At 46.3% G+C, this 24,290-nt stretch overlaps 1 protein-coding gene and 1 long non-coding RNA gene across 6 annotated transcripts in view; one reads left to right on the top strand and one right to left on the bottom strand.

The window, feature by feature from the left end:
• LOC309529766 overlaps positions 1-24,290 on the top strand; it is a 589,156-nt gene that overhangs the window by 289,100 nt on the left and 275,766 nt on the right. The window lies entirely within an intron of this gene.
• The window catches only part of HHAT (hedgehog acyltransferase), a 195,262-nt gene continuing 174,660 nt past the window's right edge, over positions 3,689-24,290 (bottom strand). For all 5 annotated transcript variants that reach the window (XM_082217683.1, XM_082217684.1, XM_082217679.1 and 2 more), the window contains one exon: positions 3,689-5,336. In XM_082217683.1, the coding sequence (XP_082073809.1) occupies positions 5,245-5,336 (92 nt within the window). In that variant the 3' untranslated portion in view covers positions 3,689-5,244. The remainder of the gene's footprint in view (positions 5,337-24,290) is intronic.

The raw sequence follows: 24,290 nt of genomic DNA, 5'->3' as shown, positions 1-24,290 counted from the left end.
ATTGGCTGGGGGTTGGGCTAGATGGCATTTGAGGTTCTCCTCTTTCCACAGGGCAGGTGAAAGTACAAGTGATATGAAAACAACATCATTCTACAGCTTGGCCCCAACGGGTGTCTGTCGTACTATGATCAGAGCGCATTCCTCGTCTCGCTCCTCTTCTCCTGGGTCTCGATGTGACATCTCCGAGAAGCTTGCTTGCTGGGAGCTGTCACGGCCTGCCCCAAGGCAGGGAGCACACCAGTTTTGATGATCCGTCCATAATAAGCTCCAGTTGTAGGTGATTCATCCCTGCGTTCAGCTGGGGACACATCTTGTTAGGCAGCCTGACGTAACACAGTCCGCAGGCAAAGGGTTATGGGAGGCAAATGCACCTAACCGACAGTATTTTTATTTCAGTGTTAAAAAAAAAACAAAAACCCCAGCAAGAAGAAAAGATGGCAGCCTCATTACCCTAAGAGTGTAGGCTGTTTACAGGTAGGTAGCCGTTTTGGTCTGCCGTAGTCGAAACAAAATAAAAAATTCCTTCCAGTAGCACCTTAGAGACCAACTAAGTTTGTTATTGGTATGAGCTTTCGTGTGCATGCACACTTCTTCAGTGAAGGCTGTGTTATTTTACAGAAACATAGGTCCTGCTTTCCTCAAGGCTCAGGGGTGCCTGCTAATTCTTCACCCAGCACAAATATTTTCTGTAATGCAAATAATAATAATAATAATAATAATAATAATAATAATAATAATAATTTATTATTTGTACCCCGCCCATCTGGCTGGGTTTCCCCAGCCACTCTGGGCGGCTTCCATAGAAACCAAAAATACACTAAAATATCACACGTTAAAAACTTCCCTGAACAGGGCTGCCTTAAGATGTCTTCTGAATGTCAGGTAATTGTTTATTGCTTTGCCTCTCAAATATTAATATTGCTGGATTTCTTGCTTTGCTGAGTTAACCCAGGGAGTAGGCTTCCTTTTGTGATCCATCAACTTACAACTTTTCACTGAGGAAATTGGCTAATGGACATTTGCCCCTTTTGGGGGCTCCTCCCCACTTTTGCCGTGGCCCCACCCATTGGCATGTGGCCCTCAGAAGGTTGAGAAAAAGGGAATGTGGCCCTTGGTCTGAGAAGGGTTCTCTTCCTTTGATCTAGGTCTCCTAGTCCTTGCTCAGCACTCTGTCTACCGCCATAGGTAGGTGAGCTATAATGGCAAACTTGTCAGTTTTGTAAAAAGCACTGCTCCAAAGTTCTGGGAAAAATTTGCGTAATCAAGTGACCTACAGGACAAATCAGAAACAGCAAGTTCAGGGCATATGTAAATCAATGTATACTAAAGCAAAAAGAACGTCATGATGCTATTGTTATAATTGACTATTTCATGGATTTTTCTTTTTTAAAGAAGTTAAGCTCCCACCCTGCTTTGACCTGCTTTGAGCAGATTAGTCAAACTAAGAAGCTTTTCATTCTCTGATGTGAAACCGATATGGGAGCAAAGCTTAGTGCACAATTTGTAATCAAGGCAGAATGAGAGAGAGCACCAATTAGTCTGATTGTACCAACAGAACTGTTGCAAAATGGCAATTGCCTTATGCTAGCTTGTTGCATCTCACATATCAAATTTTGATGTCCCTGCAAGCCCTCATGCTGCCAAAATTTGATGTGCCCCGCCCTTGTGCTGCCTTCCCAAGCCGGCTAAGAGAGGCACTGGGCTTTGTGAAGGAGGTGCAAGGCTCTGGCAGGTTCTTATTAGCACCTCCTAGTGCTAATAACGCTAATAAGGCTTTGGGAAGGAGGGTGAGGACCGGAGGACCCTATCAAAGCCCTTACGCCACTTTCCCAAAGACCGCCTCCTTATGCAGCTTTGGGAAGGCAGTGCTAGGGCTGTGGGTAGTGAGTTGTCAAATGCTGCTGATGGCTGCCAAGAAAGGCCTTGAGGGCATGTTGGACCACCCTGCTCTATCTGAAGGGCTATGAGGCGACAGGCCTCTCCTCTATTCAAGGGACTTTCTGCTCCAACGGCCTGTCAGACTTCAGGGAATCCAATCCCTCCCACAGTGGCAGCCAAGAAGCAGATAAACAATAAATGTTCTTACCAAACAATTTATTCAAGACAGTGGAACCTCGGGTTGCGAATGTGATATGTGCGGGAGGCACTTTCGCAACCCGCAGCGTTCGCAACCCACAGTGCCGTGTCTGTGCATGCGTGGGTCGCGATTCGGCGCATGCACGAGCACCGAAACCCGAAGTAACCTGTTCCGGTACTTCCAGGTTTTGCACGGTGCGCAACCCAAAAATGCATAACCTGAAGCATCTGTAACCTGAGGTACCACTGTAATTCACAGAGAGCAATGAAGGAATGCAGTCTTCCTATGATAATGGCATTGCTCTGAGTAAAGTCCCACCCCCTCTGTCTCTCCTATTCTACGCCATGGCTGCATCAGCTTTCTGCCTCTGAGCTTTCTGTCTGACTACCCTCAATGCTCGCCTGGTCCTGGGAGCGGGGTCAGGAATGCTTTCCAAAGACACTGAGTCTGTCAGCTGTCTCTCCCCTGGTGCTTCTTCTTCCTGCTGCTCCTCTTCCAATGTTTTCCAGCTTCTCCCCTCTGCAGCCTCTGAACTATGACCTTCTACAAACCACTATTCTAAATGTATACTCTCCTCCTGTTCTCGGGAAGGTTCAGGAGAAGGAGGGGTGGTCCCCAACATTCCTCTTCAGTCCAGTCCCTGACACTGCCATTTAAAGATAAAGAATTCTAGGAAGGGCATGAGGACCTCAAAGCTGTCCATCAACTGTGAGCAATACCTCAACTGCACACTGAGCAAACAGGGAGGTCATGGTCTTCCCTTCTATGGTGAGATGTATTTCTGTTTTGATTAGAGCCAGTGTGGTGTAATGGTTAAGAGCGGTAGACTCTTAATCTGGTGAACCAGGTTCGCGTCTCCGCTCCTCCACATGCAGCTGCTGGGTGACCTTGGGCTAGTCACACTTCTCTGAAGTCTCTCAGCCCCACTCACCTCACAGAGTGTTTGTTGTGGGGGATGAAGGGAAAGGAGATTGTGAGCCGCTTTGAGACTCTTAGGGTCGTGATAAAGCGGGATATCAAATCCAAACTCTCTCTTCTTATTATTTCTAAATTTGCATTTCTGCAGATGAGTCAGGCAAATTATATGCAAAACTGTGGTCCGTTTGTGTTTTTTTGGGGGGGGGGCAGTGTGGAAGTGACCACCCTATTCCCAAGACCAGTTTGCTGACACACATATTTACCGGACTGGAATTCAGATGTGCCCCTCTAGGAATTTCATAAATGCTTTTTTGTGAAATGATATTGCCACTCTAATTCCTGGGTACACAACAGCCAGATGGAGATGTCACATGGAGGCAAGAGAGGTGACGCAGGCCAGAGGTTCACATGCCAAAAGAACAAATTATCTCTTCTAGATCCACAACCTTGGCCTCAAAGGAGTAGCTGTCAGTGAAGTAAGCAGTAGGCCAGAATAGAGCCCAATTAGCATGCCATTTTGGGCCAAGATTCTGTCATTTTTGTTCCATGGCCTAAGAGCAGATGGACTGATGGTGTAAATACTTAAAGGTATGGGCTTGCTTTCAAACTGGGTCTTGTGGTAGGTTTTAAACATTTATATTGCATCCATTTTGATACAACAGTGTCAATCAATTAAAAAACAATTTGAGACTGTTTACTGTACCAACCTTTTATTCATCCCTAATCCTTTCTCAAAACTCTTCTCTTTCATTTCACTTTTGTACTCAAATTTTCAACCTTCTTCTATGAATGTGATTCCAAATTAACGATTCTGGATTTAGTTGTAAGCCTTGTTTGGATTTAGTTGAAAGCCTTGTTTGGATTACATGCTAAGCCAAACTATGGTTTAGCGCAGCCTGGTGCAGCAGCAAAAAGGATCAGAGAAGGAGAAATGGCTGTCAGCAGCTCTCCAGGAGATCACACTAAGCCAGGGGTTGGCTTAACATGTCATGAAAAATGTCTTACAGTGAGCCAAGACACTCGTAGTTCACGCCTTCCAACATGCAACAACCAGGAAAACAAAGACCAAATCAGTACAAGATATTATCAAAATAGAATCTGTAAACATTTTTTTCCTCCTAAAAACATGTGAAACAATGAGTAACAAAAGATAATAGTATCCAAAAATCGTCTTCTCTTCAAAATTTCTAAAATCAAAGGGTCCTGCTTCCAGGTAATTGACTTCTGGGATTTTGGGGGTGAGGGAGTAAAAATGGTACTAGAACACAATTTGGGGGTGTTTTGTATTTTTATTTTTGCCAATATTACCTTCATGGCAATCCCAAAAAATGGTGGGAGGAAGGAGAATGGAGGTGGATAAAGTGCCTTTTCTCACCCCCTGCTAGGACCAAAGGATTCCAATCTCAAAATTTTATTTATTTATTGAATTTATATACCGCTCTATACCCTGGGGTCTCATGCTTAACTTTGGCTGGGTCTCGGGAACTTACCAGATTATATAGTCATACATATCCACATTAGATAAAGGTAAAGGACCCCGGGATGGTTAAGTCCAATCGAATTCGGAAAATGCTAGTCAAATATGGGGTGCAACACTCATCTCTGCTTTCAGGCTGAGGGAGCCGGCATTTGTTCGCGAACAGTTTTCTGGGTCATGTGGCCAGCATGACTGAACCGGTTCTGGTGCAATGAAACACCGTGACTGATGTCAGAGTACATGGAAACACAGTTTACCGTCCTGCTGGAGTGGTACCTATTTATCTACTTGCACTTTGAGGTGCTTTTGAACTGCTAGGTTGGCAGGAGCTGGGACAGAGCAACGGGAGCTCACCACCATTGTGTGGATTTGAACTGCCGACCTTATGATTAGCAAGCTCGAGAGGCTTGGTCGTTTAGATCACAGCGCCACCCACATCCCCATACCTACATGTTTTTTAAAAAAACCCCACATTAAAAACATATCTCCAAATAGTTATTGATCTATAAATAGTATCTTGAGAGACAAATACGTTTTTAAAACATTTGCATTGATTTAATGCCCACCCCCCATGTATCTTACAATGACTTCCAGAGTTTCAAAGGCTTTGGCAAATGCATACAGATGAGAAATTCCTACACCTCTTGATGGGCAGCATTTCAGGATACACTGGGATACTGGTACGGCATTGTACACCGAGAGACACAAGATGGGGTTCATAGGTCAAAGGTCCCTTCTTGAGAGGTCTAGCAGGCATCCCTTCCAATAACTGCTAATGCCTGCTGTAAGTCTGTTGCCATTCAATCCCAACATGAGAGTAGCAATAGAGGAATCCCCAAACAGAGAGTGTCGCCCATGGCCAGCCTGTGAATAGAAGAAACGAGAGATTAGGCAGATGCAGAGCACTAGAATCCAGTGAATGAGCCAGAGATGCAAAGCTCACCAGCTCAGCAACTTTTCAGTATTCGGCAGCTCTGGAAAAGGATGAATGCCACGCAAGGAATCATTTTAGGAAAGGAATTGAAAAGAAAACTGTCAGTGTTGCAATGCTGTTGCACAAACCTCTGGTGCTCTCCCAGCTGAACTACTGTGTACTTGGTGTTCTAGTCACTACACCTCAAAAAAGAGATACAGTGGTACCTCAGGTTACATACGCTTCAGGTTACAGACTCCACTAACCCAGAAATAGTGCTTCAGGTTAAGAACTTTGCTTCAGGATGCAGTGGCGTAGCGTGGGTTGTCAGCACCCGGGGCAAGGCAAGTAATTTGCGCCCCCTAACCCGTGGATTTTAGCACTCGAGTGTGAGCCCCAGATGTTGCGCCCGGCCCCCCTGCACCCCCCACGCTACGCCACTGGGGCTGGGGGTGAGCGAAGGAGCCAAGGACCCCCCCCCCAAGGCTCAGAAGGAATTTATTAAATTTATTATTTGCGGAGCCCCCACGGGCCGAGGCAGCCGAAGCCCCCTCCCCTCGGGTGCCTCCCCGCCCCCTCCTCTCCTTGGGCTCCAGATCCGGGCTTGGCGAGCGCCTCTCTTCCTCCCGGCTGGGTCCGGGGGCTTCCAGCCGTGCTCCGTCCTCCCCCCCCCGCGGCTGAGACTTGCGCTGAGAGCCGGAGCCAGCGGCGCCCCCTTCTGCCGGGAGACCCTCGCCCGCCCGCCAGCTTCCTCTCGGAGGGTTTTGGGGAGTGCAGGGTGCGGCGAGGCCCCTCGGAGCTCTCCTCCCTCCCAGTCGGCAGAAGCAGCCGCCGCCTGTGGCTGGGCCGAGGGGATGGCGTCGGCGGTGGGGTGCAGAGGCTGCCCGTGCCCGGCCAGGCATCGGTGGCGGCGTTGGCACTGTTGCAGCGGCTGCTCCTCTTGCGAGCAGTGAGTGGAGCGCAGCCGCAGCGGCGGCGGGGGGCGCGCGCGCTAGGGCGCAAGGCTGGTGGTGGCGGCGGGGAGCCCGACGGAGGAAGGAACTTGTCCCTTCCCTCTGGACTCGCGCCCCCCCAGATGTTGCGCCCGGTGCGGTCGGCCCCCCTGGCACCCCCCACGCTACGCCACTGTCAGGATGAGAACAGAAATTGTGCAGCAGCGGCGCGGCAGCAGCAGGAGTCCCCATTAGCTAAAGTGGTGCTTCAAGTTAAGAACAGTTTCAGGTTAAGTACGGACCTCTGGAATGAATTAAGTACTTAACCCGAGGTACCACTGTACTGTTGAGCTGGAAAAGGTTCACAAAATGGTAACCCAAATGATAAAGGGAATGGAGGAGCATCAGGTACAACATTTGAGGCTTTTCTTTATGATACATGGTTCATTTACACATCTATACAACCTGAGCTGATGTTGGAGGGATTCACACCATTCACACCACAAGAGGTTTTGGCTTCTCCACAGCAGCCTTGGACTTAAATAGACCGCAACCATTGCTCTCAAATGCTTCTCTCTGACTCTCACTCCAGCCTGCGGCTTATTATGTCCGTTTTACAACTCCTGCAACCCTAAAACACTTTAAAACTAATACTCATTTGAGGAAAGAAGGGAGGGAACACACTCATTTGCAAATAAGATTTTCCCTTGATCTTTTGTTGTCCTAATCGCTCCTTATCCCCAGGCTATTGCCTCGTGTAGAAGGCTAGTCCTGGTTTAATTTGCTTTTGACAACATTGGAGGCTTTTCGGTTTAGAGAAGAGGCAAGTAAGAGGCATAAGAGAAGCGTTTAGAACTATGCAAGATGTGGAGAAGGTGGAAAGAGGTTAGCTCCTTCCCCCCCACACCTTATGACACTAGAACACTAGATGTATAATGAAGCTGAATGCTGGAAGATTCAGGGCAGATGAAGAAGAGAAAAAGAAGAGTTTGGATTTGATATCCCACTTTATCACTACCCTAAGGAGTCTCAAAGCGGCTAACAATCTCCTTTCCCTTCCTCCCCCACAACAAACACTCTGTGAGGTGAGTGAGGCTGAGAGACTTCAGAGAAGTGTGACTGGCCCAAGGTCACCCAGCAGCTACATGTGGAGGAGCAGAGACACGAACCCGTTTCCCCAGATTACGAGTCCACCGCTCTTAACCACTACACCACACAAACAAGAAACGACTTTTTCACATAGCCTGGAAACTTGCTCCCACAAGTGGTGGTGATGCCACCAACTTGGATGAAAAGAGGATTGGACAGATTTATGGAGGAGAAGGCTATCGAGCTGGCTATGTTCCACCTCCACTGTCAGAGATGACATGTCTCTGACTGGCAGTCACTGTGAATGCTCTACTGTGTCCAGGTTCTGCCTTGGGGCTTCCCTTTGGCATCTGGTTGGCCACTGTGAGAACAGGATGCTGGAAAAGATGGACAATTGGACAGATCTAGAAGGGCTCCTCTGATGAATAAGGATGCCTGGAGCAGATCTGATGCCACCTGGCATCATCTCAGCAGATGCTCAAGTTAGCCCTCCAGGCCTATTCATGTAATTGAACTGATATGAGCTCAGTCCAGCAGGCCCTGCTGCCTCATACCTTTGATTCATTTCAAGCTCTCTCTTTTATCTTTTTCTGAATGGAGAACTAAAAAGAAAAAGGAAGGTTAAGCACAGATGACTTTCTTTTCGGTCTTGGCAGAATGCTCCAGGCTTTGGAAGGAAGTGAAGCAAAATAAGGCGTCCTTTCATTTAAACCATCTCTGGAGAGTGGGCATCAGGGTGAGTAGGAAAGAGAGGAAGTCGGAACGAGGAAGTCGGAACGAACACAGCTCTCCAGAAATGCTAAGGGGAAATTTCATTCCACTTAGGCTTGATATCAAACACATCATTACAGGTTTTTGTTGCTGAGATGTGCAAGGACTCTGTGATTTAGGTAAGGCCAAAGCACCCTTGAAATGACTGCTGTAAGTGAATGGTTCGTGTGTTCTTATTATTTGATTATAGAGAAGGGTACAGGATGACATGCAGGTCATCACAGAGAAGCTGAATTCTTCAGTGACATCATTGGAGTATGCTTGTCACATTCTCTCCTCCTCACATTCTCAGCTCTTCTTGAAGCACTTGCCTCTACCTGGATTTCTACAAACATTTCAATTTGCAAAAATAGAACAAGTGTCCAGAAGTTAGGGAAAAGTGTAGAAAAGTAGACTTTTCATTTTTCCTTTTAAAAGTGATGTTAGTTGCCTTGTGTGCTTCGTAAGTGAGCTAAAAAGACAAGTCATCAAATACTGAAAAAAAATCAGATGATATCAATGTCCTTGAACGAACAAGAGTTGCTAGCTTAACACTGTGAGTTAAATGAGTGATTGTGGATGTTGACGAAAGATGAGCAACGTTTCTTAACTTGAATATCCATGAATAGTCTTCTGAATGGGCAACAGGCCTTTTTTTCAGCCGGAACTTGCTTCCGCAGCGATGCTGGTGGTGGAGCAGTCGAGTGGAGAAGCCAGTGTGGTGTAGTGGTTAAGAGCGGTAGTCACGTAATCTGGGTAACCGGGTTCGCGTCTCCGCTCCTCCACATGCAGCTGCTGGGTGACCTTGGGCCAGTCACACTTCTGTGAAGTCTCTCAGCCCCACTCACCTCACAGAGTGTTTGTTGTGGGGGAGGAAGGGAAAGGAGAATGTTAGCCGCTTTGAGACTCCTGAAGGGGAGTGAAAGGCGGGATATCAAATCCAAACTCTTCTTCTTCTTCTTCTTCCCCCCCCAAAAAAAGTGTTGCTTGTTTGCCTCCCCCCCCAAAAAAGCCAGGAGTTCTTGCACCTCTTTTTCTAGGAAAAAAAAGCACTGTTGGGCAATATACATGCACTGGTGTAGGTCTCAAAAATATGTGCTTTGCTGGACACGTCGGTGAGAAAGAAGAGTTTGGGATGAGTAAAGGTTGAACAAATGAGAACCCTTTGAACTTCTAGCTGGAGTTAGCTGAGAATGGAGGCAAAGCCTTGGGGCATGTGTGTGCTCTAGTAGCTGTGGGTAAGGAGTGCCTGCTTCCTTCCATTATGCTCTGCTGGTATATTGCAAAAAACAGCACAACTTTCCCCTTCCAAAGGAAACTAACTGGGAATGCTGCTCATGGGAATTCCCAGTGTTCAGGGAAGTAGGGAATGCAAAATGAGAGGAAAGAAAGCATTTCTGATCACTGCTGCTCAAAGCAAAACCAACAAGAATGTGCCGATTCTGTACAGCCCGTCTCCCAATTTCCTTCGGAAATCATAAAACTGGAATGCAGATTCTGCTTTAGAGTTGCAACACTTTCATTACAAGCAGCAAGGAACTGCATGCGGGCCAGTTGCGTGGAGTTGCATGCAGGCAAGTCAGGAGCTGGAATCAGGAGATGGTCAGCAATAAAAACACCAATGCCGGTGAAGTTAATTCTTCATTCATAGAAACCCCAACAGCTCAGGTGATCACAGCTAGTGAACACAGAAACTATTCCCAGCAGGTCTTGCCCCAATGAGCCAGTTGCGAGGACTCAAGGTCCCTGCCTTCCCACAGCTGCCTGTCTCCTCCTCTCCAGAGTTTTCCCCAAACAGCCAGAGACTGTATCTGCAGGCAACTAATGTCCCCTCTGTGTGTTCTGGGAACTCAGGGGGGACGGGAGCTGGTCGCAGCAGGAGGGGGAGACTCTCTGGATTCTTTTTCTACATATAATTTTTATTAAATTTTCTGTTTTACAATTTAGAATACTCATTTAAACATCCGTAAAATATTAGTGACTTCCCTTCCTCTCTTTCCATGCTTCATTTTGCACAAATCCCTGCATATTTTACATGAACTAAATGATTCAGTATTCCATTATTACATCCATCAAAACATATTTGCACTGTTGAGTTTATCTTAATGCTGCCAACGTTTTCAAGTGTACAAAATCCGCCGCCCCCATATATTCAATAAACATTTCCCAAACTTCTCTAAACGTACAGTGGACGCTCGGGTTGTGAACGTGATCTGTGTGGGAGGCACGTTCGCAATCCACAGTGTTCACAACCCGCAGAGGCACATCTACGCACGTGTGGGTTGCGATCTGGCACTTCTGCACATGAGGAAAGCGCAATTTAGCACTTCTGCACATGCGCAACCCCTGAAACCCAGAAGTAACCCGTTCCGGTACTTCTGGGTTTCAGTGGGTCCGTAACCCGAAAAAACGCAACCTGAAGTGTCTGTAACTCGAGGTATGACTGTATGTTCTTCTTGTTCTCTTATTCTATATGTTAAGTCCGCAAGCTGCACATATCCCATCAGCTTAAGTTGCCATTCTTCTTTTGTTGGGACCTTGCTCATTTTCCATAGAGACTCTCTGGATTCTTCAGCAGCCTGCCTCATCTCTGTCTCCTGCCCGCCCCCTCCTCTCCTGCCTCTGAGTCTAGACTGCTCTCTATCACAGCCTCTTCCTGCTCACTAAACCCTGCTGCCTCTTCATCTTCCAACACCTCCTCCCCCTAGTCTTCTACCTCTGACCATGCATCGTCATCCCCCCACCAATCCCCTGGCTCTGAGCCTTCTCCCCCGCCCCCCAGGGTTCCCTTTGGGGGGGGGGTCCCCAGCTGGGGCCTCTCACCCCTCCTCTGCATCCAGCCAGTCCATGACACCGCCCCAGAAAACAGTAGGAACATTCTGAGGTTCTTCTTTTCCTTCTAGGGGGAAAGAATCTCAAGGAATTTTCTCGGGGAAATGTCTTGAGAAACTTTGGCTCAGTTCAAGGAAGGAGCACTAGCACTGCTGCAATGGAGAGCCTCAGCGGGCAATGGGGAAAAGAACCCGACAGCATTCTAATGAGGGCTCTGAATTTCCCTGCACTGCAGCATCTGTGGAGTAAAACTGAGCAACTGCATGAGACTTCAGTTGTTCTTAATAGAACTTTTCCTGCGTTAGAGGCTTCTGGGCTGTTCAATAAAAGCTGGGAGAAAAAATCAAGCTGTGCTCCTTTGGCCCAATAGTAGCAGCACTTGGTAGGATTGTTTTGCAACACTGTCCCCTGTGCAGCTTGATTCTATTGCAAGCCCAAAAGGAACAAATAGATGTTGGCTCTAAACGTCTCTCAGCACCTTCCAGTTATTTATTGCATTGCATTGCAGGAAGATAGGACTCTACTTTACTCCAGATCAGGCCATTTCTTCATCAAACCCAGCATTGTCTACTCTGACTGGAAGCAGCTCTCTGGGCCAGTAAAAAAAAAAAATTAGGTTGCAGGTGATGGGAACACATGGTTCCTTCCAATTTAATTGCTGGATTAAATACCTATAGTGGTATTCAGGACGTGGGTGGTGCTGTGGTCTAAACCACTGAGCCTCTTGGGCTTGCCGATCAGAAGGTTGGCGGTTCAAATCCCCACGACAGGGTGAGCTCTCGTTGCTCGGTCTCAGCTCCTGCTAACCTAGAAGTTCGAAAGCACGCCATAAAAAGTGCAAGTATATAAATAGGTACCGCTCCAGTGGGAAGGTAAACACTGTTTCTGTGTGCTCTGGTTCCTTTACCTTTTTTTTTTTAGTGTTATACAACACTAGTCCTACTCAGAGTAGACCCATTAAAATTAAAGGACACAACTAACTTCGGTTCATTCATTTGAGTAGGTCTTATTCCACCCCTACATTTTGAGTTTTATTAATTGGTTGGGGGCCAAATTTATTTACTGGGACCTTAAAAGTCAGGAGACATTTTTACATTTTGAAACTATTTTGGTTCTGGTTTGTTACAGCAATAGGACCTAGAAAAACTGGAGAGCTAAAGGCTGATATGCAGGGGTGCTATTGAAGTCGTATTTGTTTAGAATTCTTCTTTATCTACTGATGTATCCACTGAGTGCTGTGTTCTGCTTATGAATAGATAATGGTTGTATTTGACTAGGAACAATAGGGGGGTTGTTGTTTCTTTGGGGGGGTATATTAGGAATCACCTTTTTTACCAACCTGATCCTGCTCTTGGGAGGGGGGAATCCACTTAGAAAAGTGAGTTTGGGTCAGGATATGCAAAACTTAGCTCACAATCCCAAACTCTCTGGGTGTGGGTGGGTGTGCATGCATACATGCACACATGTGTGATGCTACCTTTATGTATATGAACAAGAATTTATTCCCTACTCAAAGCAGTACAGTGGTACCTCGGGTTAAGAACTTAATTCGTTCTGGAGGTCCGTTCTTAACCTGAAACTGTTCTTAACCTGAGGTACCACTTTAGCTAATGTGGACTCCCACTGCCGCTGTGCCGCTGCCACGTGATTTCTGTTCTCATCCTGAAGCAAAGTTCTTAACCCGATGTACTATTTCTGGGTTAGCGGAGTCTGTAACCTGAAGCGTCTGTAACCTGAAGCATCTGTAACCCGACGTACGACTGTATAATTAATTTAAATTTTATAAATGGGTTAAATTTATACCCCACCTTGAGCATCCCAGGAGCTCAAGGCCGTATGTGTGGTTCTGCCCACCTCATTTAATCCCCACAGCAACCCTCTGATGCCAGCTAGGTTGAGAGGCCCAAGATCACCTAGTGAACTTTGTGGTTGAGTAGGTATTCGAACCGTGGTCTCCCAGACCCATCACTCTGACCACAACACACTGACTCTCACATACATATATATCTGCATGGTGCATAGAAGATGCCTCTTTGCCAAACACCCCCCCCCCAAGCATCTATTTATGCTGCCAAGGACTAAAGATGGCATTTGGCTCCCAAGTCCCTTTCCTAATTTGAATCCTCTGCACAATGCAGGCGTCAACTGTGCATCAAACCATACATGTGATCAAAGGGGCGGCTGCCGTTGCCAGAGCTAAAAGTAGCTCAGTAATTGAAAACAACCATTTCCTGCAGTGAATCGATGTTGCAAAACTTGGAGCGGGATATTCTGCCCCCGTCCCTCCCCCACCCCCATTCTTTGTGGCAGGCAATAGATCTTCAGCAGTGTATAAAGCAGCAAGCACTTTTACAAAAAACAACCAAAACCAGGCTGCATGAAATCCAGCACTCGGCTTGCCCCCAAATCGTTTTTGGGTTTTTTTGTGCTTTGTCAGATGGCTATGCTGCCAGGAGGAGATTTCTTGAAAGAACAATGCCTTGCTGTCATTATTTTCTTTTCCCAGCTCGAGAGGTACGTGCAAATTAATGCAGGGAGGACTGCGGCGCAAGTGAAACGCAGAGTGGCTCAGAGGTTTCCATTAAATTTTCCACAGCTTTTTGAGAAAGCTCAGCTTTAAACAGCTGCTTCGGTAATTGATTTACGCAGGGAGAGAAGAGCCCAAATCCTAACCAATCTGTGATCAATAATGGTTTTTTTCTGCAGGCTGAAAAGGACGCTGGGGGCTGGGGAGTTAACAGTAGGTGGCATGCAGCTGACTTTGACGCCTTATTTTCTCTTTTCTATTTGTACTTGCTGTAATAGTCATTTGAAAACGTAGATCTAACTCTGACCTCCTCTGTCAGCAACACTGATTACCAGCCAGGAGCCTGTTTATTTTTCAGTTGCCAAAAAAAATGGGGGCGGTGGGGGGGATCAGTAATTTTCATCTGCTCCACTTGCTTCTGACATTTTAAATCTTAATTTGAGTTTAAACATCATCTAAAGCTAGGGCCAGCATAGATAAGATTTGCAAGACTGCACAGTCAAGAGCCTGCATTGAGTACATCACAGGAAGAGGCACCGATAAAATTTGATGCAGATAGAAATAAAATTGGGGGGGGAAATACAGCCCTGAAGCAATGAGTCCAAAAAAGAGAAGTACAAACAAAACCAGCCCTTGACCGGTGTAGTTCCAGAATCACAAAGGCTATGGAAACAAGGCAAACTCAAATGCTAAAGAGGAATGTGCCAGCCGTGTTTCTGAGAAAATGAACTTTCAAGTCCTCGTTTTATCTTACTTCCTGACAAATGAATTCACAGCAGAGGCGTATTAGCTTCTAGGGCAGTGGATGAAGTGGAAGAAGAGAAAGCTCTTGCAGTACGTACCCAGGAACAAAGCAAGATCGTCGTGGCCCCATCTGCACGACATGTACAGTGGGAGAGCATCTCTTTCACACACCTAAGCTCCCAGGCTCAATCTTCCTCAACATCTACACCTGGGGTGGGAGAGACTCCTGCCTGAAGCTCTGGAGAGCCACAGCCAATCAATGCAGATGATACTGAACTAGATGGACCAATGGTCTGACGTGGTCTAAGGCAGCTTGCAGGGTGTTCCGAAGACAAGCTCTTCCACACAGCAATGAGAGTTGCAGGAACCTTGTTCTCTTTTGTATCTGGCCACCCTGATAAATAATCAGCGACCGTGTTGCTCTGCTCTACCCCACACTTAGCAGTAATAGTTGGTATGTTTGTTTGGCAGCATGTTCACACTTCTGTCTCGGCGGCATCTATGCTGGCTCTGTCACATGCACAGAATGGAAGACGTCAGGATCCTCAAATAATTTGATCTGTGGGGAGCTGTCCTCAGGCACCAGGCCTATGGGCAGACCAAGTCTGGGCCACAAAGATGTCTGTAAACATGACACGAAGGCTGGCAACATCAACTCTGCCCTGAGTGCCTGGAGACACTCGACGGTCAGGTCATGTACCCGCAGCAGTGATCAGAGGAGGAATGGCTGCTGGGAGAAGTGCAGAGAGAAGAAACACCACCGTGCATCTCAGCAGTGAAGCCAGACAGCTTCATCTGCCCCAGCTGCAATAAAACATGTCTCTTTCACATGTGGTTTCTACAGCCACAGCAGGCACTGTAACTTGCCAATGGATTGACTTTACCCCCTCTGGCACACTCCTCCATTGTCTCCCAAGACAGGCAGATGCCAACAGAAGACTACCTAACACTATACAGTATTTGCTGTCACACAGTCTTTGCAGGAAACGAGCCCAGTGCAAATTGCATTAACCCTCTTCAATATTGCATTATTTTGGTGCAGGGCATGCAAGGAATCTTATAAACAAACAATAGCTTTATGAGGGGCACTAATTAGGAGCTGCTACTCCATTTTAAGAACCGATCTGGGTAGCTCCCCAGGAATGCCAGCAGCATGGATCACTGCCCATGGCCAAAGGCTATGTAACAAGGCTTAGGGGCGCATCCTGCTTAGGAGCGGACCCCATTCTGAGCTTCTTCAGGTGTCCAGGAAATTAACCCAGTCACTCTGCGGTTTCCAGAGTGGATGTGGATTATTGTACCCAGCGCTACATTCAAATGGTCTCTCTTCCAATGCATGTTTGCATGTTAGATATATAAGCAACAACCATGCAACAACCAGTATGTGTAGATGTTCTCACTGATTTAGACTGCAAACCTGCAACAGTTTCCTGTCGTATTAATATTTCCATTTACTATCTGCTTCAGTTTTTTTGGTGGGCGGGGTGGATGGCACACACATTATCACTGAGGTAAGTTACCTGCTATAAAAATTCAGCACAAAACCCATTTGCATTTTTAAAAGACCCTGAGAACACCTTTTAATCCATTTGGGGTGGGGATAACAGTCCATCCAATTATGTCTTGCAGTGTTTATACTCAAGTGTGGACCTGTGTCATCCAAGGCACGCCATCAATCATTCCTTATAAATTCTAATAGCCTTAAATGTAAAATGCTTTGCACCGTTTACCGTGTAAATACAAAATCAATGTAATTTTCCCTGATAATGACAGGATCTCTCTCTTTCTGCAATCAGCATTGTTCATTTGACTGAAGTCCTGATAATTTAATGTACTGTCATGCATGAAACTGGATTGTCACAACAGATTTAGAGAGAATGCCGAGTTTTAGCATTTCATTATGGTGAGTCTGAGCTCCCAGAGTATCCTTCGTGTCTGAAAGGAGATCCTGAGAACAAGAAGGCCTCAAGAATTTTGATCATAACACATTCTGGCACCCAGTAAATATTAAATAAAAACTGCAACTCGCCAATTTTATGACTGGAATGTCAAATTTCAGGGAATGCTTCGTGAAACCAGTTCACATAGATGTTGATGCGGCAGGACTATACTGTGATAAAAGAACAGAAAGCGACTCAAACGTTTTAGAAGCCTTCCTGTACTAACAGGTGATCTGAGAGGAAGTTCTTTTACTGCACCCAAGTTATAGAAATGCTTGCTGCTCCCAATGAAAGTGTTTCCATTATTAATTGCATGCATTTTTGCAACGTAGCAATAAAAGCTGTCAAGCTACTGTTCTGTTCCTCTGCTTCCTGCTTCCCTGAGCAGCATAAAATTCCAAGCAAGCTTTCACATGATCAACTCCCTTGCATAGACAGGGCTGGCTCAAGGTATTTTGCTGCCTGAAGCAAAACAAGATGGTGCTCCCTTCCCCCCAGTTCTACACCCAGAAGCCAATTGGACGGGCAGTTGAATTTTGCTTTGACACTAGCAACAGGACAGTGTCATCCACCGCACCACAGAGGAGCAGGATAATGCCGGCGGTACATGAGGCACACCGCACACTATTTTCCATCAGAGAACAACAGTCACCTTATGCCACCTGCCACTGGAGGCAATTGTTCCACTCTTGTCTGATGGTAGGGTTGGGCCTGTGGATGAAGGACTGGAGACAAAGGCCACATCCACACCATACAAATAAAGCACTATGATAGTACTTTAACAGTTGTGGTCCCCCCCAAGGAATCCTGGGAGCTGCAGTTTATTATACTGAAGATTGTTGAGAAACCTCTATTTCCCTCCCAGAGATACCACTCCCACAGTTCTGTGGAAAGAGGGATTGATGATTAAACTCTGTATTTGCAGCCAGCGTCTTTGAAGATAGTATCCCAGGTACCAACTGATCCTTGGCGTGAATACCTGAGACCTAAGGGCAAACATGGCTGATGCAAAGAAATGACTGTAAAAGCAAGCATGGACAACAGCTTGCTCCAAGAACTAAAATTTAGAGAAACCTCCTGCATTTCTTAGCTCTTCTTGCTTCCTGCCCTGGCATACAAATTGAAATCACCAACATCATCTCCCAACATGTTGTTTATACACTGGAATAAATTCAATAGGTTTTGGTTATGTTGCAAGCATATTCAATATGGGGCTGTGCCAGCATAGGAATATACACAGAGAGGCGCCATGGTGGGAATCAGAGAGGCAGGCCTTGGTGTGTGTGTCATTCTAGAAGCCTTTTAGCCATCCACAGAATCAGCAACATCAGTGCTACTGCATGCTCTTGACAGACCCTTTCTAGTAAGCACAGGTGCCGCTGTGGTCTAAACCACTGAGCCTCTTAGGCTTGCTGATCGGAAGGTCAGTAGTTCGAATTCCCGTGACGGGGAGTGTTGCTCTGTCCTAGCTCCTGCCAACCTAGCAGTTCAAAAGCATACCAGTGCAAGTAGATAAATAGGTACCACTGTGGCGGGAAGGTAAACGGCATTTCCATGTGCTCTGGTTTCCGTCACGGTGTCCCATTGCGCCAGAAGCGGTTTAGTCCTGCTGGCCACATGACCTGGAAAGCTGTCTGTGGACAAACATCACCTCACTCGGCCTGAAAGTGATATGAGCGCCACAACCTCATAGTCACCTTTGAATGGACTTAACCATCTAGGGGTCCTTTACCTCCCCCCCTTTTTTAGTAAGCGGCTATAATGAGACTGCAACTAACAAGCAGGAGGGGCTTACACAAGGGATGGGGCACCAGATGTCACTGGACTTCAACTCCCATCAGCCCCAGCCAGCATGGCCAATGGTTGGAGATGATGGGAATCGTAGTCCAACAACATCGGGAAGGTCACAAGTTCCCCATCCCTGACTTACCCTGTTGGATTTGCACTGGGTGAGGCTGTAGTGACAATGGAGCCGAACAACACATGTGTTGTCTCAGCTTTGTGTATCTACTAGGTTGGTGTGCATAAAGACACCATAGCAGCTGGTGAATGTACAAACATTTCCAAAGGCACGGTAATTTGTTTTCAAAAGACCATGTTTCATAATGCAAAGCGTACAGATGCCCTGTGTATCTAGAATACCTGAAGTGCTCAGCGCTGGGGGGGGGGGCAGGCGGAACACGCACAAGCACCACATGGAAGACCAGAGAAAATATCTGCTTTGCTTTTCCCGTGTCATATTAATGGTGCTGATTCAAGAGGGTTTTTAATACGTGCGAAACCAAAAAGAAATATCTTATAATTACTTTAATTAGTTTCCCTTCCAAACTACCTATAAAAATGATAAATGAAGTTGATGAAGCTGATTTGCATATATCTGCCTCTTGGCGGCTTCTCTTTCCACTTCCCTTTTTAAATCCATGGCATGAAACAGACAGATTGTGCTCCATAAAACTCTCATCTTTCTATGTCACTGACAGGGATATTATGTTTATGGCAAACTGGCAAGATTAATTAGGGATGGGCTATTTTCATTTTGGCACCTATTGCTCTTGTACACATGCTAATAACTTAATGGGTGGTGGGGTAGGAATACTACTTTATTTTTTTACCACGATGGTGAGGTCCCTTGGAAAGTCCCTTTGCAAATAAAGCGGCGCCGTCATTTATATACAGTCCAACAGCTAGACTGACTTTTATTAAGTTGGTGGCATTGGAAGTTAAATCGGGCCTAATTTACGAGAAAGGCTGGAACGGTTTCTGTCATATTCATGGGCTTAGGTCTACCGTGTGGCAGACATGTGTTTGGTAAAGGTATCCTTAGAAATATTTATTAGGGTAAGCAGCACATATTCCAAAATTAGGACAACTGCAATTTCTAACTTTCTTATTAGAAGCAGTAATGGAAGCAATTGCAATTATTATTGGGCTAAAGCAACCCTTGACCTCATGGTAAGCAAGGAAGAGGAAGGGGGCAAGACGCGTTTGCTCATGTCTGCTTCCTTCCCACCCCACCTTTCATGCTTGTTAACTAAGATCCTGAACATGGAATGGAGCAATAACCATTTTTTTAAAAAAGGTTGTGTGACAACTAGGGATGGCCACATATGCCGGTTTCTGTTTTTCTTGGCTTCTTAGTTTTTTCAGTCTTGACTTCACTTCTCCAATATCTTCAATATCAGTTTGGCATTTCCCCTGCAATGAAAATTCACTAGCATTTTGGGGCAATTTCCCCTCGCACCCCCCCCCCCCCGCAGTATAGACATTTTTCGGATGCCATTTTGCCCAATACTTTTGCAAAGCAATTCCCCACAATATAATGCATTTTTTTGGATATTGCACTAATATACACATTTGCTGGATAAATGCACTAATATATGCATTTTGTCACACTTTACCCTGGTATGTGCATTTCTGCACACACCACTTGACTGGGGAGCTGCACTGCAAAATTCAGAGAAGCGCAACACGGATTAAAGTTTTTAAATGTTTCGGTTTGCCGCTTGTAGTTTCAGAAAGTGCATATTTGGTAGATCTGCCTTTAAATCCAGGCGGATTAAAATGTCTTCCCTGACAACAGTGCCTGAATGATCCTGAATGCCTGCTGCCTGGTTGCTGGGCTGCCCCCATCCCACTTTGAAAACTGAGCCTGGTGCTGCAAATAATTTGAAAAGACTGGATTGTTCCCATGTCTTGTGGCTATGCAGCTTGGGAAGGAGACCACAGTTTCCTCAGTAGGATGCGTACTTGTCTGTAGCCAAGCATATAATATCTGCTCCCCCTTATTGCTCCCTAATGAAATGCTTCATCTGGAAAAGATAGCCGGGAAGGAAGCGAGATCCGAGGTGCTCAGCACACACAGCCAGAGGCGCAGAGAGGCTTCCGCAAGCAGCTTTCCTCGCAGCCAGCTGCTCAGTGCATCGTGATCCCTGCCAAGGCATCTCTCTGGTTCATCAGTTGACAGCACCTGCTCCCCTCTCAGCTTATTGGATCAGAAACGTCGGAGCACCTGACGGAGCAATGGCACCAGTGACTCAGCATTGTCTCCCACAACCTCAGCCCACGGCAGCCGAGTGCAGGAGCCGGATTCCTCCCTTCTCTTTTTGCAACCAGAGAAGCAGACGCATAAAAGTCAGGCTGCATAGTGGCTCTCAAACTGTACACTGGAGCTGACATCAGATAGTCTCGTATTTGGGTGAAACCGCCCAGGGAAACCAGGGCTGGCGTTTCCAACGTGGATTCAGCAGAGGGTGAAGTTTAGAGCAGCGTTTGGCAACATGGTGACAGCCAGGTTGTGTTTTTTTTTAATACAACTCCTGAAAGCCACAACCAGGTGTTTTGGATGATACCCAGCTCTACCTCTCTTTTAAATCAGAACCAGTGAAGGCGGTGAAGGTCCTGCGTGAGTGTCTGGAGGCGGTTGGAAGATGGATGGCAGCTAACAGATTGAGGTTGAATCCTGACAAGACAGAAGTACTGTTTTTGGGGGACAGGAGGCGGGCAGGTGTGGAGGATTCCCTGGTCCTGAATGGGGTAACTGTGCCCCTGAAGGACCAGGTGCGCAGCCTGGGAGTCATTTTGGACTCACAGCTGTCCATGGAGGCACAGGTCAAATCTGTGTCCAGGGCAGCTGTTTACCAGCTCCATCTGGTACGCAGGCTGAGACCCTATCTGCCTGCAGACTGTCTCGCCAGAGTGGTGCATGCTCTGGTTATCTCCCGCTTGGACTACTGCAATGCGCTCTACGTGGGGCTACCTTTGAAGGTGACTCGGAAACTACAACTAATCCAGAATGCGGCAGCTAGACTGGTGACTGGGGGCGGCCGCCGAGACCATATAACACCGGTCTTGAAAGACCTACATTGGCTCCCAGTACGTTTCCGAGCACAATTCAAAGTGTTGGTGCTGACCTTTAAAGCCCTAAACGGCCTCGGTCCAGTATACCTGAAGGAGCGTCTCCACCCCCATCATTCTACCCGGACGCTGAGGTCCAGCGCCGAGGGCCTTCTGGCGGTTCCCTCATTGCGAGAAGCAAAGCTACAGGGAACCAGGCAGAGGGCCTTCTCGGTAGTGGCGCCCGCCCTGTGGAACACCCTTCCAGCAGATGTCAAAGCGATAAACAACTACCTGACATTCAGGAGACATCTTAAGGCAGCCCTGTTCAGGGAAGTTTTTAACGTGTGATATTTTACTGTATTTTTGGTTTTTATGGAAGCCGCCCAGAGTGGCTGGGGAGGCCCAGCCAGATGGGCGGGGTATAAATAATAAATTATTATTATTATTAATTATTATTGGAGTACAGTGGTACCTTGGGTTACAGATGCTTCAGGTTACAGACTCCACTAACCCAGAAATAGTACCTCGGGTTAAGAACTTTGCTTCAGGATGAGAACAGAAATCATGCAGCAGCGGGAGGCCTCATTAGCTAAAGTGGTACCTCAGGTTAAGAACGGACCTCCAGAACAAATTAAGTTCTTAACCCGAGGTACCACTGTACTACTCCATGGGTAGGCAAACTAAGGACCGGGGGCCAGATCTGGCCCAAACGCCTTCTAAATCCGGCCTGCGGATGGTCCGGGAATCAGCGTGTTTTTACATGAGTAGAATGTGTCCTTTTATTTAAAATGAATCTTTGCATTATTTGTGGGGCATAGGAATTTGTGCCCCACAAATAATGTGGCGAACCAGAGCAGCGCATGGAAACGCATTTACCTTCCCGCCAGAGCGGTACCTATTTATCTACTTGCACTTTGACGTGCTTTCGAACTGCTAGGTTGGCAGGAGCAGGGACTGAGCAACGGGAGCTCACCCTGTCACGGGGATTTGAACTGCCGACCTTCTGATCGGTAAGTTCTAGGCTCTGTGGTTTAACCCACAGTGCCACCCGCGTCCCCAGCATCTGGGTAGGCTTGTTTCAACAGGAATGTTTTTAGCAGGTGCCAAAAAGAGTGAAGGGACCTGCTTGATCTCAACAGGCAGGAAGTTGCAAAGTTGCTGCCACAATAAAAAATCAAGTTCTTACAAATGCGGAACAGGCATTATATGGTACCCGTAGTTGTAAACTTCTGCTCCTATTTAGGGCTCAGCCTAAGGAAGACTGTTGCTGAAGTAACATTACAGCCTTGGTCTCTTACAACAGCAAGCCTGAGTTCTGCACAGGTTTTGCCTCTCCTCTCCCACATAAGCAGCCTTTACACATGCATAATGCTTCTAAATATGGTTTCTAAATAAAAATGCATATGATAGCAGAAAGAGTATACAAAAATACATTATACTATAGAAAATAACTTTGCAAAAATGTGTATATTAAGGAAAATTGCATACGAAGATTTGCATATTTGGAGAAATGCTGCTGAATTTTCATGAGGACTTGTTTTTTAAAAAAATTGCAAGCTGGCCTGGAAGTTTGGAGAACTGAAGAGCAGAAAAAGAGAAAAAAAGAGAAACTTAACTTGTCAGATTCATCCATCCCTAAAACTGAGAGCTGAACAGAAATACCATGGAGCTTACTAAGTTTCCAATAAAAATCTTCCTTTTTTTGTCTTGCACTGTAACTAGTTTCTCAAATTCTACTGCCTCTCTAAGGATATTATGGCTCCCCTTCTGTGTTTACAAAAATAAAAAATAAAAAATCTTTGGAGGCCAGTTGCAAGATGTATAACGAACCAACTCTCAGTATCAGGGGAAATTTTTGCATGAATGAATCTGATTTGACTTTAATTACTGCTGTGAATAAAGAAACCTCTCTCTATTTAGCAAATGTTATGCACTTGTAATTGTCATGTAAGTGGAAAATCAATGTTCTCTTACTCTCCTTCCCCCCTCCATCTGTAAACATAGCCATGTATTCTAAAAATCAGTAGAAACAGTCACAACAGGAAAAGGGTTCCCTCAATTTATAAAAGTTGAAAACCAATGCTGTAGGATAAGACACTATCTCACTTTTTGTGCACTTGGATGAACAAGCACCAAGCAGAGATGCTCAGCGACTGTAATGTGCTTAAACACAGCCACAAATTCTCAAGGCCAAGAGCCTGCCCATACAGAAGGGAGCCATGGGATTATACTGCTTGTCCTGCCCTGGTATACTCAATGAAACTTGTGCAGAAGTCTCTGTAGAGAGACTAGGCCCTGGATTCTCAAAATATTAGGACCTGGGCCTATCCAATGAAGACGAATGTTGAAAGGACAGTGTGGTGTAGTGGTTAAGAGCGGTAGTCACGTAATCTGGGGATCCAGGTTCACGTCTCCGCTCCTCCACATGCAGCTGCTGGGTGACCTTGGGCTAGTCACACTTCTGTGAAGTCTCTCAGCCCCACTCACCTCACAGAGTGTTTGTTGTGGGGGAGGAAGGGAAAGGAGAATGTTAGCCGCTTTGAGACTCCTGAAGGGGAGTGAAAGGCAGGATATCAAATCCAAACTCTTCTTCTTCTTCAAATCCAAAATAAAGTACTTCTTCACACAGTGCATAGTTCAGGGGTCAGCAAACTTATTCAGCAGGGGGCCGGTCCACTGTCCCTCAGACCTTGTGGGGGGGCTGGACTATATTTTGAAGGGGGGAAATGAACAAATTCCTTTGCCCCACAAAGAACCCAGAGATGCATTTTAAATAAAAGGACACATTCTACTCATGTAAAAACACGCTGATTCCTGGACCGTATGTGGGCCGGATTTAGAAGGCGATTGGGCCAGATCCAGTCCCCAGGCCTTAGTTTGCCTACCCATGGCATAATTCATCTATGGAGTTTGCTCCCACAACAGGTAGTGACAAGTTTAAAAGAGGATTACACAAGTGCTTGGAAAAGAAGGCTATCAACAGATACTAGACACAATCAGGGACACAATGTGGGAGCCAGGCCCTCTCAAAATTATGCAGCGTCTGTGCCAGGGATTGAGCCAGAGAGTCAATACATGCAAAGCAAATCTTCTCCCAGTATACTTCTGGCTCTTCCCCAGTATACTTCTGAAGTTGATGTCACACTCAGATCCCACTTGTGGACTTCATGCAGGCATCTGGTTGGCCACTTTGAGAACAGGTTGTTGGGGCAGAAAGCCCTTTGGTCTATTCCAGCAGCACTCTTAAGTTCTTCC

This window comes from Podarcis vaucheri (genome assembly GCF_965113315.1).
Source record: "Podarcis vaucheri genome assembly, chromosome: 3".
Classification (NCBI taxonomy): Eukaryota; Metazoa; Chordata; class Lepidosauria; order Squamata; family Lacertidae; genus Podarcis; species Podarcis vaucheri.
The sequence above is the reverse complement of the archived record's forward strand: the minus strand, read 5'-3'. Positions and strand labels throughout refer to the sequence as shown.